The sequence below is a fragment of the Dama dama genome, chromosome 14, assembly GCF_033118175.1.
Source record: "Dama dama isolate Ldn47 chromosome 14, ASM3311817v1, whole genome shotgun sequence".
Taxonomy (NCBI): domain Eukaryota; kingdom Metazoa; phylum Chordata; class Mammalia; order Artiodactyla; family Cervidae; genus Dama; species Dama dama.
In genome coordinates, this window is record NC_083694.1 from 38,343,350 (window position 1) to 38,361,794 (window position 18,445).

Consider the following 18,445-nt stretch of genomic DNA (forward strand, 5'->3'; position numbering starts at 1 on the left):
CCCCGCCACTGCGCAGGGGGAGGGGAGCCCGCGGCAGCCACTCAGAGGAACCGTAGCGAAGCCTCAGAACAACTTTAACTGTCAATCAGACTTAATGGGGTATTAAAAAAAAATGGGGGGGAAAAGGGCCGCCCTGTCGTTCTGAGCCGCGGCTGTCCCGGGAGCGAACGGATGAGGCGGCGCAGACCCAGTCGTCCGATCCACTCGCGCTCCGCACCCGGGCCCTCTCCAAGTTAGAAAGGACAAAAAGAAGGCAATAAATGCTAACAAGGGAGAGAGAGGGAGCCGGATCGAGCGGCAACTCCCAGCCTCTGCTGGAAGAGAGAGGGAGGGAGGGAGTCGGAGAGAGCGGGCGCGCGCGAGGGCGAGCCATGCACGTAAAGAAACTGACACCCGGACCCCCCACTTCTCCTGCACGTTGCTGGCAATCAGATCGCGTTTAAGCAATTTCCTGAGCCCAAGAATAGCAATGAGTCTGGAGACTTTCGCGGGCTGAAATTGGGAGCTCCAAGCACTTTTTCCCCCTACTTTTTTTTATTTTTTTCCTGGAAAAGGGGTGGGGGGGCGCTACAATTTGGAAACGGCTTTTTTTTTTTTTTTTCTTAATCTTGCACTTTGAAACCGCGGGACTGTAGCAGGGTGCGCGCGTGTGGTTGGTGCTTTTTTTTTTTTTTTTTTTTCCTTCCCCTGCCTAAACTCCTCTGTCAGCCTGTAAACATTACCTGAGAATTCCCCAGCCGAAACGGCTGGCTGCCGGGGCAAGAAAGTTCTTGTTAGAACTTTCCACCTCTGGCTTCCCTTCCACCCCTCTTACTGTCCCAACCTTCGGAGACGCTTTTTCTCCTCCGGAGGATTTATCTTTTTTTTTTTTTCCTCCCCCCTTTTTTTCTCACCCGGTGCTTGCTTTGCATTTGGGAAGAGGTGATTTCAAGAGTGGCCAGGTGGGACGCCTCTCTGCCCCCTTATTCGGTTTATTTATTATTGTTTGGGAGTGTTTTGTTTTTTAAGTCCTGTTTTGTTCGGTCCGGGGAGTTTCGCCCCTGCCGCCCGGCTCCGCGGCGCGGAGGATGGTGTGGAAACGGCTGGGCGCGCTGGTGGTGTTCCCTCTGCAGATGATCTATCTGGTGGTGAAGGCTGCGGTCGGACTGGTGCTGCCGGCCAAGCTGCGGGACCTGTCCCGGGAGAACGTCCTCATCACCGGCGGCGGGAGAGGCATCGGGCGCCAGCTAGCTCGCGAGTTCGCAGAGCGCGGCGCCAGAAAGGTACCGGGACCCCGCGAATCCAGAGGGGTGGGGGCCGGAGGCGAGGGGGGCCCAGGGGACAGGGGTTGCGCCCACCTGCTGCCGCTGCCGCTGCAGGAACCCGCGCCCAGGGTCTGAAAGTCGCCGGCCACCCTACTTCTCTGCGCCACCCGCGAGTGCTGAGCTAGTTAGTTTCACCTTGTACATTTCCCGGGCAGCCGACTGTCTTTTTTGGCAGGTCCGGAGCTGCCCCGCTCCTTTGGGATCTGTGGCTGGCTGTTCACCCCCACCTCGAAACTTAGCAGACCCACCCATTTCCCACATTCTTCCCTCCCAAAGGAAGGTGTTGCGTTTTTTCCTCCCCTCGCTTTCCCTCTTTGCCGCCACCCTGGTAAGGCAGGGTGTGTGCGCTCCTGGGTAGAGCGGGGAGCCGCCTGCTAGCTGGCGCTTCGTATTTTCCTTGGCAACCCACTTCCCAGCCCCAACCTGGACGGCTGCGGCTCTGGAAGCTGGGAAAGAGTGGGTACTCGGTGTGGTTTGAAAAGGGGGAAGCGGTGGTGGATGTCTAGCCTAGCCTGATAGGCACTCGGAAGCCAGGTGTTCCGAGATCTAGAGAGAGGGGACAGGGGTAACCAGCAGCTGATCAAGAGACCTGGTTCTCACTTCAGTGCTGCCTCCGCACACCACCCCCACCACCACCCAAATACAGCCCGGGAGGGGATCCCTCCCCACCAAGAGGAAAGGTGGCACTGTGGTGAACCACCCCTCCCCCCTTCCAACCCTCCAACCCTGCCTTTAACTTTTTGGTAGTTCCAGCACCTCTTCCTCCAGTTTTCCCAGACCTGGTGCCTAAGAGTGGGGAGGCTGAGCCAGCTGTCACCCAACGCCAACCCAAACCAGGCTGACTCACCCAGTGACTAGAGCAATAGAGAGATTTGAGGCCAGCAGGCTGGGCTGTCTCCAGCCAGCCTTGTGAAGAGGAAGAGCAAAAACAGGGAATTAGTTTGAAATTTAAACTGCTGTGAGCGAGGGGGGTGAAAGGGCCGGCAAAGCCAGCTGATCTGACATGGAGCCACATACCTAGGGGATTAAGTAAATATGTACTGTAGAAAACCAAACCTGCATGTAATTCCAGGTTGCTTTTGTTTTGTTAAATACTGCCCTGAGATTTACAATTCCTCCGGGGTGGCTCTGACTGGGACTGAACTTTGGAGCCTGAACTATCAGCCAAAGCCGATTGCCGATTAACTCTTCCTTCCCTGGGCAGCGTTTAGAGGGAGGTGGTGGTTGTAGGTTGGGGGCTGTCAAGGCTGAGTAAGTTAGCTGGGGTCAACTGTCCCCCGGCTCCTGCTTCTCCTTGGGTGGCTTGGACAGCTGCTTGACCTTGCAGTTGGAAGGGGAGTTCAGAAGTGTTTTTTAACCCTTGTACACACCGAAAAAGGAGAAGCAGAAGTTGTTCTCAGCAGTTTCATTTCCTTGGGGGTGATGCCCCCCACCCCCCCACCCCTGTTATGGAGGAGTGGCAGATGAGGGTGTCCTTGCGGGGAGGGGAGCTGTAGGGTTTGGGACAATCGCGTGTGATTGTCATTCCTTAGCTGTCTGCATCCCACAGAAACTTTTCTTCTGGCTCTTCCAGCTGGCCCAAGTCCTGGGTCTCTTTCACTGCTCTTGTAACTGGCTGCAGTAGGCATATGAAGAACTCTTTTAGTCAATCTGGAAAAACTTGACTGACTATAAACAAGCCTAAATTGAAAGAAGTGTATGGCATTGGGGTGGGGGAGGGGCAGAGCAGCACCATACACTGGGAACCATGCCCCACTGAATTTGAAATGTGTACCTTCTTCTGAAAAATAAACCCAAGACCATTGAGTGATATGTCTTAATTGGTATCTGGTCACCAGAAATAGGAACCAGGGGCCCTATGAAACTTCCATGCCATTCACCGCGGGTTCAGTCCTCAGACCAGTCAGAATGACCAAGAGCCCTCCCTATAACTTGTAATTATCAGACCAATTACTGGAGCTGCGTTTTAATGAGCCTTAGGCTCGCTGTCATGGTGGGGAATTTAGAATCAAGGTTTCTTGCCTGAATCCATCTGGGGCCCAGTGAAAGGGCCTTGGGACCACTCCCAGAGTTGGGAGTGTTTGGGGGACTGGTGGGCTTGGGGACACAGGGATGAGTGTTTTGGAGTGAGGACTGTGGGGCAGATGGCTGAGAGAGTTAAGTGGATGGTGGGCTCAGGGTGGTTGTGGAGCAGCTGGAGAGAGTTGGGGAGCATGGTGCGCACCCACAGCCTGCAGCGATGTTAGGCAGGCCACCTCCATGGCCTGCATGACCCTCCTCCCCTGGGTGGAAGTAGAGGCAGGATCCAAAGGGAAAGGCCCCCCTAAAGAGAAAGAAGGGAGGAAAATCAGAGTCTGCAGATTGCTTGCATGTCCGAGAGAGGTCCGTTAACTTTGGGGGGAGCAACAGCCCAGTTTCCAAAAAACAACCTTGAGTCAAATGATTTGGTAATATTTTTGGGCAGTGGTGCCCCTTAGGCTGCAGAGATGACCCAAATAAGGGTTTTTCTTAAAGAGACCCAAAGGCACAGAAGTTGGAAAGTTCCTCACCTTGAGATATCTCTGCTTACCCACCTTATACGAGGTTCACCCGGACAGGGCCAGTCATGGTCCGGGTCTTCAAGGCAAAGACTCTTGCTGGGTAATTGCCCATTACAACCCCTTTATATTTGGTGTGTCCTTCTGGAATTCCTTCCATGAAAGCATTCATAGAGCTTGGGCTCACCCCTACACCTCCAAGGCTCTGGGTAGGCTAGTGGTATACCTAGCCTCTGGTTTTTCACTTTGACCTGGTTTTAGCAACAGTCCCCTGGAGGACAGAATTGAACTGTTTGTTTGAAAGTATCTGCAGGGATTGTTCCAGCCTCTGGCCCAGTAGGAGGCAAGTGGCTGGATTAGAGCCCTGGGCCATGATGGCAGAACCCTTGAGCAGGGGCCCAGTCCCTTCATGGAAGAGAGAGCCAGGACTCAGGGACCCATTTCACAGAGCCAGTATAAGGACTGGTTCAGAGTTGCACCTGCTTTGTTGTTATTGAATTTATAGTCCATGGGTCTGTAGCCCTTTTCTTAAAGCAGCTCACTAGAAATAGACCCTTCACCTAGACTGGTGAATCACATCCATTCAGCAAATCCCTCCCATCCTGGCACTGGGGCAGGCCCAGGCCCAGCTACCCTTGACGACCACCTCAAAGAGACCTAGTCCAGCAAACCTGCCCGAGGTGTCAAGTGTTCAGGGCAGTGCTGGGCCTGGAGAGAGGTGGGTAGAGCAAAGAAGGCTCAGAGACGTGGCCAGGTGCTTAATGTCAAGGCACAAGCTATAGTGTATGTTTCCTGTAACTGCCATAACAAATGACCACTAGGTTGGTGCCTTGCAGCAATAGAAGTGTATTATCTCACAATCTGGAGGTTAGAAATCTGAAATCCGGGGGTTGGTGGGGCCCCCCTCATTCAAAGACTCCAGGGAGAATTCTTCCTCCTCCCTCCTCACTCCTGGTGGCTCTGGGTTGGCATTCCTTGGCTTGTGGCAGCATCACTCCCATCTCTGCCTCCTTCTTCACATGACTGTCTTTGCTATCTCTCTGTGTCTGTGTGTCCTCTCTTCTCATAAGAACACCAGTCATTGGATTTGGGCCCACACGAAATCCAGGATGACCTCATCTTGGGATCCTTAACTAATTACATCTCTGAAGACTTTATTTCCAAATGAGATCACATTCTGAGGTCCTGGGTAGACATGAAGTTGGGGGGCTACACTACACAGAAGGCTTCCCAGGTGGCTCAGGGGTAAAGAATCTGCCTGTCAATGCAGGAGACACAGGAGACCCAGGTTTGATCCCTGAGTTGAGAAGATGCCCTGGAGGAGGAAATGGCAACCCACTCCAGTATTCTTACCTAGGAAATCGCATGGACAGAGGAGCCTGGTAGCTACAGTCCACGGGGTCGCAAGAGTCAGACACAACTCAGCATAGCACAGTACAGCACACTACACAGAAGCAGCCCAGAGCTATTCATCTCTAACAAGAGTGCATGGAAGGCTTCCTGAAGGAGGTGGCATTAAAGAAGGTCAAGAGTTTCAACCAGAAGAGGTGGGGAAGGGTAACCCACGTGCAAGAAACCACTGATGAAAGACTGTGCACCTGGCTGAAACTGGGGATGGGAGACAGAAGGGAATGAAAGAAAAAATAATGTTGAAGGGATAATTTGTGTCTCACACTCTGAGTTAGGCCAATACTGATGAGAATAGGAAAAAGAAGAAAAAGGAGAGAAGGGTCCAGACAGGTAATCTTGGAACCCAGAGTCATCAGGCCAAAGAAGCTGCATTAAACAGCTGATGTGTAGAATGCAGCCTTTGCTGGGAATTTCTAGGAAAAGTACCAGGTTCTCATCTGATGCAGTCTGGGAGCAGCAAAGTAGGCTACCTGTCCTACCTGTGGCATCTAGGAAATTCTTTCAGCGTTCAGCATCTGGTCCTTGGGTTTCAAACAATGGGCTTTACAATTTGGACTGTCACCTGAATAGACAAACACCTCCCTTTTACTGCCCCACCCACTTCCCCTGGGGAACAAAGGAGCCCACATCTGGGACCACGCCCCTTATGACCAGGCTCACCTGGGTTCTAGACCTGACTTTGCTACAACCCTGGAAAAGTCACTCCCTTCTCCAGGCTGCAGCTAAGAAGCACGCCTGCAAAAATGAAAGGGGATGCAATGATCCCTAAGACCCTGGCATGCTCTAAAATTCTGTTACGGCTCCTGTTAGTAGCTTCCCTAGTAGCTCAGACGGTAAAGCATCCGCCTGCAATGCAGGAGACCCGGGTTCCATCCTGGGTTGGGAAGATCCCCTGGAGAAGTAAATGGCAACCCACTCCGGTATCCTTGCCTGGAAAAGCCCATGGACAGAGGAGCCTGGCGGGCTACAGTCCAGGGGATCGCAAAGAGTCGGACACGACTGAGAGACTAACACACAAGGCTCAGCCATCTGAGGAAAGCAATCTCGTGCCAAGCTCTCTGCAAAAGACATTTGTCCTCATCACTGCAGATCTGAGCCTTTTGTGCTATGCATCAGATCCCACTGAATGAAAAAGCAGCAGCTCAGAGTTGGAAAATGTGCCCTCAGTCTGTAGACGGCCTCACGTCCATTCCTAAACCCCTTTAACAGCCACCAGGTAGCCGGCTGTGTGATTTATTTCAACTCTTGCAGGAGATGTTAGTGTTTTCAACTTGTGGCTTCCAAGGGAATGAAGGGCCCGAGTTTCCCAATTGACATGTCAAGTGGAACTTGCAGGGTTTATCCTAAAATCAGAGAATGCTCCCTAACCTGGAAATACTGACCCTGGGTCAGGACGTCCGTGGTCCATCTACCTGGGCATCTGCTCATTCTTGGGCAGGCTCCAAGCTCTTCAGAACTTTCTGCTTTTCAGAGCCTCAGCCATTGGTTTATCCCTGCACAGAGCCCTTCCAGTCTCTTTATCAAAATAGTTACTTTCTCTGTCCCATCTTTATCTTGTGATCTGCTGAGAAACAATTCTTACCACTTTGAGAAAATGATCTTGGCCATATTGATGAGAAGGGAGCCATTAGCCATCCTTTCCCCCCAAGGAAAGAGATCCAGTTGTTGTCCTCACTACAACTTGTCCCTGGAGTCCTCATCCCAACCTGCCACTCTCAAAAGCCCACATAGTTCTGGGCACCCGGGCTCGAATGGTTCCAGACCCAACCTGTTCTTCTGTATCCTCAGGCCGAAGCATGACCATACCTAGAATGTTGTAATATGTTCTACTTGCTTCCTTTAGAAGACAAAATCTAAAAAAATACACCAAGTATGTAAGATGCTTGAAAGGGAGACATTTGAAACATACTATTCAGATGAACCAAGAAGGTTAGGAAAAAGCTGAAGCCAAATGAAAAGGAGACAAGCAAATCTGTTTAGATGCTCATGTTCCCAAATGCAGACTCATCTGCCTTGAGACGAGTGAGGTCCCTTAAAAGGCATGAAGTCTTAGAGTTCCGGATTCTCAGAAAGGGAGTGTTAGGGGACTTCCCTGGTGGTCTGGTGGTTAAGACTCCATGCTTCCACTGCAGGGTGCACGAGTTCAATTCCTGGTCTAGGAACTAAGATCCCCTGTGCTACATGGCACACCCAAAAAATAATTTTTTAAAAAATTACAATTAACAAAATTTTAAAAAAGAGAGTGCCAAATACAGTTTAGCACATGAGTGGTTGGTGGGAACTCATTCATTCATTCCACAAATCTACAGCACACCCTATGTGTGCCCGGCACTGTTTTAGGCATAAAGATATGGCAGCAGGGAGCAAGGCAGACACCAGTCTCCACCCATGTAGAGTCGGCAGTTTGGTGAGGGAGACAGATGAAAACAGGATGCAGAAAACAGCCCGTTACATCACAGTAAGGAGGAAACAAATGAGGTCCAGTGACAGACAGTGACCGGACAGGAATGGGGGAGCAGCTTTCCAGGTAGAGGGAAGAGAGAGGGACTCAAAGAAATGTACCTGGGATATTTGGGGAGCTGGGAGGGGGCCATTGTGGCTGGAGCAGAGTGAGTAATGAGGGCTGCAGTGTGGGGGCAGGGGATGGGCGAGTAATGGGGGGAGGGGAGCAGAACAGGAAGGGGTGGGGTGGGAGAGCAGGGCAGGGTAGGTAGGGCCCACAGTCTCTAGAATCGGCTCTGGCTTTGGCTCCAAGTGGAGCTGGGAGCTGTTGGCAGGTTCTGTGAAGGGGAGTAGAAGTGACATGATTTAACCTAAGACTCCGCCAGGTCACTTAGGGAGTTGGAGTGGGTGGGTGGAGGGGGTGGCAGGCCAAGGGCAGGAGAGGGGTTGGGGGGGCTTCTTCGGCTCCTCTAAGTACATGAGACCAGACTTGCCTGGCCCCTTCTGAGGGTTCTAAAGCTTGAGTCGGCTCTCAGCCTGGTGCATGGATTTGAGAAGACACTGCTGTTGATATCTTTAGTCCAATGAAAGTGTGTGGGCTGAAGGGAGATCTAGGTAGGCTGGTGTGCCCCTGGAGGGATGGGTGCGAGTCATCCAGGACCCAGGCCTCAGAGTCTGCTGGGGAGACCCCCGCTCAGCAAGCCGTGATCTGTGCTTGCGGATGCCTGGGGTGAAAAATGGTGACACGGCTCTGGGGGAACTGTGACTGTCAAATTCGTTCCTCGATTTAGGCAGCTGGGCTTAGGGCTGCCGCAGGGGGCCACCGTAACAAGGTGGCACTTACGTCCTGGTGTGATGATCGTCTCCAATAAAGCCCCTGATGCTCTGGAAAGAGGAGTCAGCTCCAGTAAGATGACTTTAATGGCAACAGAAATTTAACTCCCTCTGCAAAGAAAATGAAAGCAACTGTATTGTGCCCAGAGCAAAAGAGACACTTTTCAGTTCTACTATGTCGAGGGAGCCCAGGAGCATTGTGGGCAGTATCGGTCACAACTTTGAGAAGGTCCTTGAGCAACTGGGGGGCACCCAGGGAGCAGGCTCTGGATGACAAGGACCAGAAGCCATGACTTAGGTGGGATGGCCAATCCAGAAGCGTTTGGTTGACTGCTTCAGGGGCTGGAGGCAGTATCGGCCGCCTTCCAGGTGGATGGAGGTCCTCGTGAGGCTGGGGCCCAGGAGCACCTTCCCACCCTCTGGAGCTTTTCCGGGGTCAGCAGGCTGCAGTGAGGGAACTCTGGATTCCTGCATCAGGAGAGGTTGGGTTCTGGACAATCACCTGGGTCCCTTCTACCCCACTGATTCTGTGAACCTTTGTTACTAGAGTGATGTCAGTGACCCAGACAGAGTCAGGGGCCAGGAGGAAGAGAGGCCACCAGCATCAATCAACCAATGCTCAAAAATGAAAAGAAGACAGCCCTTCTCAGCCTGACCTCAGCGGGGTCCTTCAGCGGCTGGGTCATTCCTTTGGTGGGGTTTTTCAGGATGCTGGAGAGAAGAGAGGAGGAGGAGGGAAGGTGCAGGCCAGGCCTGTGTTCACATCCTTCATTCTGATCATCAGTCATAGCTTAGGCCCGAACTGAATGCTGAGGGCTTCCTTGGGCTCCCCAGACAACATGAGACATTGGTCCATACCCTGTGTGACTGTGGTAGTCTACAGGACTGACTCCACAGGGCTTTTTCACATTCGTTGTCACGTCTAGGCCCAGAGGCAGGTGTGATCAGCAACCCATTGCTTTTCTTCTTTTCTTTTTTCCAATTAAAAAATAATTTAAAATTTTTATATCCTTTTTAAAGGTTAATTTCCATTGACCATTATTACAAAATGTTGGCTGTATTCCCTGTGTTGTACAGGACATTCTTGAGCCTGTCTTATACCCAATAGCCTGTACCTCCCCTCCCCCATCCTTATATTGCCCTTCCTGCCCAATGGTGGTTACTCCTTTGTTCTCTATATCTGTGAGTCTGCTTTTTTTGTTGTTATATTCACTAGTTTGTTGTATTTTTTAGATCCCACATATAAGTGATATCACTTATGTGTCTTTCTCTGACTTGTTTGACTTGGCATAATGCCCTCTAAGTGGGAAAATTTCATTCTCTTTTTATGACTGAGTAATATTTCAGCGTCTGTGTGTGTGTGTGTGTGTGTGTGTGTGTGTGTGTGTGTGTGTAGATATAGATATACACCACATCTTCATCCATTCATCTGTTAATGGACACTTAGGTTGCTTCTGTATCATGGCAATTGTAAATACTGCTATGAACATTGGGGTGCATGTACCTTTTCTAATTAGTGTCCTTGATTTTTTCTTCCCCAGATATATACCCAAGAGGGGAATTGCTGGCTTGATAGGGTAGTTCTATTTTTAGTTTTTTGAGAAACCGCCATCCTGTTTTCCACAGTGGCGATCAGAAGCCCATTCCTAAGACGCGAGTGAAGTGAGTTGCCCTGGATGGTTGGCCTAAGGCAGATTTCAAACTCAGAATTTTAGCTTCAACACTAGGCCCTTTCCCTCTGGGTCAAATATTATCAGCCTGGCCCAGCCCACCCCAGTCAGGGTTATGGAGAGGTCAAGAGACAAGCTGTTTAATAATGGGAACTACCTAGTACACAGAGGGTTCTGGAAAGAGAATTGATGAGCAGTCCAGGAGTCAACAGGATGTACTTAAGTTTGACCTCACCAAAACATTTTTTTTTAAGCACTGAGCAGCAGTATTTGCATACAATGAGTGGGTTACTTGCCAAAGGATTAAGGTAGTCATTGGTTATCAGGGTTTGCTTTGAACAAGTAACTGATAAGCAGGAAAACAGCACAGTTGTATTTCATTCATTTACAACCAGGGTGGCACCTCTAGCTAGATGCCAACTTTGAGGAATGAGTGAGTGCCAGCTCCTTCCATCTAAACTTGAGGTCACCCAGCTGGATCCTCCCAAGTGACCTAGAGCTTTGATAATTCAGAGAAGGGAGCCATCACTGTAAATTAAGGAAATCTCAGAAGACTTCTTGAAGGAGGTGGCAACTAAAGAGTTTGCAGTAAGTCTTAATCTTCTGCTGGTTGTGGAGCCCTTTGAGGATCTGAAGAAAGTAATATAAAACCAGTCTGAAGAAGAATGCACAAAGAGACAGATTTTTATACTTTTAGGAGGTCATTGGGTCCCCCTGATGCCTGTCCCAGACACCAGGTTAAGAAGCTCTGGACTGGATCCAATCAAAACCCATCCAACAACTTGAGGCTCTGATTCAGGGCCCAGGACTGGAGCCTATGTCAGAGGCAGGAGACTCTGGAGTACTGCAACCCAAAGCCAAGGTCAAGCCAGAGTGGACAATACAAATTTGTGGCCTGGTAGTACTTAATACCAGCAAGAGTCAGCCTGGCAAAGGTCACTGGGCTCAAGCTTTCCTGACTCCATTGGCCACATCCTGTTTTGGGGAAATCAATCTTGAAACCCCTTTTCAGTAGCCTTTCAAGGAAGGGGCTAAGAAAGCACTTTGAGCAATGAACCATATGATTATTTTGTCCACATTGAAACAGACCCTGGGGAAGTGCTTACAGATACCTGTCTGCATTTCAGTCTTCTACATAGCTCTGAGCCATCTGAACCCCAGCAGCCTCAAGGCAGACCCCAACACCAGTTGAGGTTTTAGGACCGAGTTTTCAAACTGGGTTCCAAAGCACCCAAGGGGTTCCAAGAAGGTGGGACCCCATGGGTGGTGGAGCAGATGGGATTCCAAGGGGTTCCATTTAATTCACTCAGCTTCACTTAGGTCTTGTAGCTTAGAATTCTGTGTGAGATTTTTGTGTGCATTTTGAAAGGATGCCATTACTTAGAAGGAAAACATAAGGCTTGAACTATTCCGGGAAGTTACTTAGGACACACTTCTCTTGTTGTTCAGTCGCTAAGTCCTGCCTGACTCTTTGCGCCCCCATGGACTACGGCACGCCAGGCTACCCTGTCCTTCACTATCTCGCAGGGTTTGCTCAGATTCATGTCCATTGAGTTGGTGATTCTATCTAATCATCTCATCCTCTGCCGTTCCCTTCTCCTTTTGCCTTCAATCTTTCCCAGCATCAGGGTCTTTTCTCTTAGCTGCTCCTTACTTGGAGCTTTGCTGGTAACTCAGCCAGTAAAATATCTGCCTGCAATGCAGGAGACCCCAGTTCAATTTCTGAGTTGGGAAGATTGGCTAAAGAAGGAATAGGCTACCCACTCAGTATTCTTGGGCTTCCCTGGTGGCTCAGATTGTAAAGAATCCACCCACAATGTGGGAGACCTGGGTTCAATCCCTGGGTTGGCAAGAGCTCCCGGAGTAGGGATCCCACTCCAGCATAATGGTAATCTGCCATGTGTCATCTCATTGGGTCCTCAACTTTTGGTTCTTTACTCCAAGGTGAAGAAGTATGCTCTTTCTAGCTTGTGCCTTTGCCCCTCAAGGGAGGGCTCCCTCTTCTCGCCCTGGCATATGGAACCCCAGGCCCTGCTCAGCCCTCAACCAGGCTCCCCATGCCACCACTAAGCAACCCAGGAGCTAGAAACCCTAATTACTCCACCAGGACTGAGCCAGCCTCCGAAGGGAACCCAGCCCACATTCAGCTCCCAGCCTGGGGGAATGCGACTTGGCCACCCCAGCCCCAAAGCCAAGGAAGGACTGGCCCGTGGACAGTGTCACAGCTGCTGAGGTCTTTCAAGTGGTGGAGACCAGCCCACTGGCCAGAGCACTCTTGCCATTCATGATGCTAGCCAGGGCTGCTGGAAGCCGGTTCCTAATCCTTTAAATCCTAGGAAGCCTCCCAGCAACCTGCTGTGTGACCTTGGGCAATAACCATCTCTCTGGGCTTCCCCCATCTGAAAAACGAAAGTATGAAGATTCCGTGAAGTCATGTATGTAAACCTCCTAGTTCAGCACCAGAGGTTTTGCAAGAAATGATGGCTCCTTCTGGTTGGCGTGGGGGTGAAGAGAAAGCGGACATCCCCAGCCCTGGCTTGTTGGCCCAAGTGCTCTGCTGGGCACAGAGGCAAAGAGCTTGCTGGCCAGACTCACCCTAGTTCTGGGAGTCTGCAGGAAAGGGAGAACTTTGCTCCTGTCACAGAAGCCCTCGGGAATTTTAGCTCTTGACTCTTTCTAGAAGTCATTAAGAATGAATCACTCTTCCTCAAGGAGGGCTCAGAGCCTGGCATCTTCCCTCCTACTGGAGGCCACTTTCCTAGTGTTCAAGGGCTGGTCCAATGCAGGCCCCTCTCCAGTCCAGGCACAGAGGCTGGTCAAAGGCTGGGCCTCTGCTCTGGTCCTGGCTGCCCACCCCGCAGACAGCCACCCAGCTTCCCCATTAGTCATCTTCACCTCTGCGTCCAAGTAGCTCAATTGGTCAGGGTTGGGCTGCGGTGAGGCCAAAGTCATGGGTTACCATGGCAACTCCCCATGCTTGTGGCTGCTTGTTGCCATGTGTCTTCTCCAAAAGGCTGTGAGCTCCTTGGGAGGCAGGGGACATGTCCTCTTACTCCCCGAGTGTCCTGAGCACCTGGCAGTATCTGGCACTCAGTAGATGCTTAATAAATCTTTGTTGCTTGAGTGAAGGCATGACTGATCCATCATAGCTAGTTAAAACCCATGTCTACTGAGCACCTACTAGGTGCCATCACCTGACACGTAATAAAGTCATTTATTCCTCACAGTGAGCTCTAGTGTGGGCAGTGCTGTCTTTTTTTTTTTAATTGGTATCCCTCTTGTTTTTATTTATTTATGGCCGCGCTGTGTCTTTGTTACTGCAAACGGGCTTTCTCCAGTTACGGTGAGCAGGGGCTTCTCTTGTTATGGAGCATGGACTTCAGGGCACGTGGGCTTCAGTAGTTGCAGCTCCTAGGCTCTAGAGCTTAGTGGTTGTGGTGCACCAGACTTAGTTGTGCCAAGGCACGCAGGATCTTCCCAGACCAGGGATCGAACCCATGTCCCCTGCGTTGGCAGGTGGATTCTTAACCACTATACCAACAGGGAAGCCCTATCATCTTTTTCACTGGTCCAGATTCTGAGGGTCCATAGAAAGATCACACAGCTTGTGACAGACCAAGTGGGATTTGAACCCTGGGCATCTGCTCTTGAACCAGTGAGTTTTGTGGCCTCTCAGTTAATCATTTTACAGAACAGATCACACTGACATCCCTGAGCAGAGTCCATGCAACCTGTGCTTTTAGCCACTGGGAGTTTAAATGGGTCTAAATGACAAGAGCACAGGCCTGGCTCCCAGAGATCAAAGAGTGTTGTCTGGACTCAGTCTCACCTTAGGCAGGCCCTCCCCACCCTGGGACTGCTCATATCTGCCCCTTGCTGCCTTAAACCCCCTCAGCTCCCAGTGGAGCAGGCAGATCAGTATCTTCCTCCCAACTTTTCCAGGGGTCCAGAAGTTGAGTCTCCCTGACTGTGGCTGGATTGGGCTGAAGCAGACACTGGCAATGGTGTAACCACTGTTTTGGCCAGATGTGGGTCTCAAGCAGTGAGACTCTGAGTTAGAGGAACAGCCAAGCCACAGCATGTAAGTGGGGAGATGGGCTTCTGTGGGGGACATGGGGTTGCTGTTACCAGGAGCAAGGGGATCAGGAGTAGATGTCTAGTATTCTTTCTTAAGGAACCAATCCAGTTTTTCATCTTAGGCACAAACGTCCAGGAGCTCCAGGCATCTCTTAGCCAGTCCTCCCAGGTCTAGTCCTGCAGACCTTCTCGGGTCATTTACTGACATGCATGCTCAGTCGTTCAGTCATGTCCAACTTTGTGCAATGCCATGGACTGTAGCCCACCTGGCTCCTCTGTCCATGGAACTCTCCAGGCAAGAATACTGGAGTGGGTTGCCATTTCCTCCTCCAGGGGATCTTCCTGACCCAGGGATTGAACCCGAGTCACCTGTGTCCCTGCACTGCAGGCAGATTCTTTACCACTGAGCCACCAGTCCTGCAGACCTTATCAGGTCATTTATCGACACTTACCAACAAAAAAGACAGAACAGACTTTTCTGGCTTGAGCTGAAACCTGTCTGTTCTCAGGGAGTTTGTGCCTCAAAGAAGCCTTCTGAACAGCCACTTACGGTGGTCCAGCAGGTTGTCAACAATCTTTCTTGGTACCCTTTTCTATAAGAGGTCAGGCCACTTGGACAGGAGGGGAAAGGAGGCTCCTTTGCTAGGTCAATGTTACTACTTGTGCTTCCCTGGATGTGAAAAGCCAGCTCTCTGATGCAGAGTCCTTCCAAGGTTGGAAGGAGAGTCTCTGGGTGCCTTTAGAGCTCTCCCAGGGGCCGGGGGACAGTGTCGAGCTCAGCTAGTCAGTCCAGCATGCCCTGAGCTCTCACAGGCCCCATACCAGCTCATCATGGGGAGCTGGGGCTGGAGCCAGCATGACCACAAAGGGCAGCGTGACCTTCCTGCAGGCAGGCAGTCCTGCCAGACACACCCACATGGAGTCAGGCCACCCTCGACTCCCACATGCCATGTCCTCATGTCTCACTTGGCAGAGGGGGCAGCCTTGCCTCACCTCCCCAGGCCACTTCTCTGGTGACCCCACAGCGAGGCAGTGGGGGTCCTCCAGATCTGCCAGGGGCACGGGGCAGTGTGGGCTGGGAACAGCTTGTGCCCTCCTCCTCCTCCTGACTGGCTGTGCTGGTTTGGGGGCCACCTCTCAGGCCTCCAGGTTGGCAGGTATGTGTGTGTGTGTGTGCATGAGTGCACATGTGTGTGCACCTAAGTTTAGCTTTATTTCTTTTTTAAGGAGCTGGTATACAGTTGTGATTCAGATTTTGAGCTCAGGAGTCAACAAATCAAAATTCATATGCATGCTCTTCCATTCACTTGCTGAGTGGCCCTAGGCAAGTTATTAGACCTCTCTGAGCCTCAGTTTCCCCATCTATAAAAGGAGATTTCAATGAGATACTGTATGAAAAGTCCTGGTCATGCAGATGAGGTTGTGGTTCCTGTTTGACTGTTCCTTGCAACCTCTCTCATGCACCCTCTACAGAAGCCTCTGGGGCATATCTTTATGACAGAGGGGTGGTGTTGTTGTTTTTTGAAATATTTATTTATTTAGCTGTATTGGGTCTGAGTCACAGCTGCATGTGGAATCTTCCCAGAACAGGGATTGAACCTGTGTCCCTGCATTGCAAGGCAGATTCTTTACCACTGAGCCACCAGTTGCGTCCAACTCTTCTACCACCCAATGGACTAGCCCACCAGGCTTCTCTGCCCATGGGATTTCCCAGCCACCAGGGAAGTCCAATAGAGGGTTTGTTTTAAGTGATGCTGACAGGTTAGCATGGGGTAGGGGCTGCCATGCCACTGGAAGCCCATAGACATTGGAGACAAACTCCGGTTTCCACCCGGCTCTCCACCTCTCTGCCTGAGCTTCCCGCAGCTGCACTAACACACACCATACACTCAGCGGCTTAAAAATTACATTCATTCTCTCGCGGTTCTGGAGGTCAGGAGTCCAACAGCGGTCTCATGGGCTAAAATCAAGGTGTCAGGGCTATGTTTCCTCTGGAGGCTGGAGTGAAGAATCCATGCCCTCACCTCTTCCAGCTTCTAGAAGCTGCCCACATTCCTTGGCTCGTGGCCCCTTCCTTCACCTTCAAAGCCGTCAAGATTGCATCACCGTAACCCGGCTTCCATGGTCACATCTCCCTCTCTCTTCTGTCTCCTTCTGCCACTTCTCAGGCCTCTTGTTATTACACTGAGCTCACCTGGATAATCCAGGACAGTTTTTCTATTTTAAAGTCAGTTGATTAGCAAATTTAATTCCATCTGCAACCTTAAATCTCCCTTTCCTGTGTAAGTTGACATAGTCCCAGGTTCTGGGGTTTAGGATATGAGCATCCCAGTATGCTCAGGACTTCCCTGGTGGCTCAGTGGTAAAAGAATCCACCTGCCAATGCAGGAAATGTGGGTTCGACCCCTGGGTTGGGAAGATCCCCTGGAGAAAGAAACTACAACCCACTCCAGTATTCTTGCCTGGAAAATCCCATGGACAGAGGAGCCTGGCGGGGCTACAGTCCATGGGGTGGCAAAGAGTTGGACATAACTTAGCAACTAAACAACAACACACTAAATTGCTTACAGTAACAATCTGATTTGCTCCTCAGAACCCAATGAGGGCGGAACTATGACTATCCGTATTTTATTTTTTTTAATTAAAAAAATATTTATTTATTTGGCTGTGCCAGGTCTTCGTTGCAGCACTCGAGGTCTTCAGTTGTGGCATACAAACTCTTACTTGCGGCATGTGGGATGTAGTTCCCTGACCAGAGGTGGAACCCAGGCCCCCTGCATCGGGAGCGTGGAGTCTTAGTCACTGGACCACCAGGGAAGTCCTATGTCCCTATTTTAAAAATGAGAAAACAAAGGCTCACAAGGTTAAATACTTGCTTAACAGCACACAGTCATGAGCTCTGTATCCAGGCAATCTGGCTTCTGGGGAAGGAAGGCTGGCAATGGCTAGGAGCAGGGTCTAAAGTGAGGCATCAAGACTGAGGTGGAAGCCATGGAAGGCGCACATTCCAGGCAGAGGGGATGAGCCTGTCTGGAAAGTGGGAGATAAGAGAGTCTGGCCTGGCAGAGCTCACAGAGCTTGGTGGCCATGGGCTGGAATCGGGACTTGATTAGACGAGCACTGTTGTTGTTTAGTTGCTAAGTTGTGTCCGCCTCTTTTGCAACCCCGTGGACTGTAGCCCGCCAGGCTCCTCTGTCCATGGGATTTTCCAGGCCAGAATACTGGAGTAGGTTGCCATTTCCTTCTCCAGGGGATCTTTCTGACCCAGGGATCAAACCCATATCTCCTGCATTGCAGGTGGATTCTTTACCAATGAGCCACCTGGGAAGCCCTAGAAGAGCACCAGGGAGCCACAGAAGGGTTTCTACAGGTTGCATGACCAGGCAGGTGAGGGAAGCCTGAATTTCCAGCAGACTTTTCTGCTGTTGGAGGGCTGGGGCACTCTCTGAGGACCACTGAAATCCACTTTCTGCAGGGCTGGTGCTAAAGGGAAACCCCACCTTGCCTGGCTTCCTGGGCCGAGGCCCACGTGGCTTTGCTCTCAGCATCCTGGCCTTTGCAGGATGTGCTGACCAGGTCATTTCCCGTTGCAATGTCCTGCCACTTCCCCTGAGTCCCCCAGCCCTCCAGGCCCAGATCCTCAGCCTGATAGTGCGACGCCAGCCAGCCGGGTCAACTCCATAGTGTTTGACCTTCGTCCAGCAGAGATTAAACTGATTCCTAATTAATAGCCGGTAGGATAGACAGTTACCTTGGCACAGCCTGCAAGTAATTTAAAGCTTGTCTTCAGGAGGCCTGTCCATAAATAATGCTTAATTAGCTGGAGGCTTCCCTGGGACACACCAGCTCAAGGGCCTCTGGGCTTCAGGTTGGGGTCGGAAAGGGGATGCTGAAAGAGTTGCCCCCATAAAAAGGCCGTCATTCTCTACCCCAAACAACAGCTGTGTTCTCACCTTCGCCAGCAGCTCCCAGAAGTGATGCCAGGGTCCCAGCTCAGCCATTTCCTGGCTATGCCCTTGATATTGCCAGGACCTTGGTGCCTTATCTCTAAAGTGGGCCAGCAGCTCAGGTCCACAGCCCCTTGTGGACTTGCCTAAATGTATGGGTCTAATTAAGGGGGGGCTAAAGGATTTTAGAGCTTTTTGGATTGTGGGCCTCACTGTAGCACTTT

The 18,445-nt window shown here is 51.0% G+C and overlaps 1 protein-coding gene across 2 annotated transcripts in view; it reads left to right on the forward strand.

Annotated features, from left to right (window-relative positions):
- Window positions 1-641: 641 nt before the first annotated feature.
- DHRS3 (dehydrogenase/reductase 3) overlaps window positions 642-18,445 on the forward strand; it is a 46,839-nt gene continuing 29,035 nt past the window's right edge. The window contains exon 1 of one of the 2 annotated variants that reach the window (XM_061160351.1): window positions 642-1,262. In XM_061160351.1, coding sequence (XP_061016334.1) covers window positions 1,068-1,262 — 195 coding nt within the window. In that variant the 5' untranslated portion in view covers window positions 642-1,067. The remainder of the gene's footprint in view (window positions 1,263-18,445) is intronic. The other variant, XM_061160350.1, reaches the window with a different exon arrangement.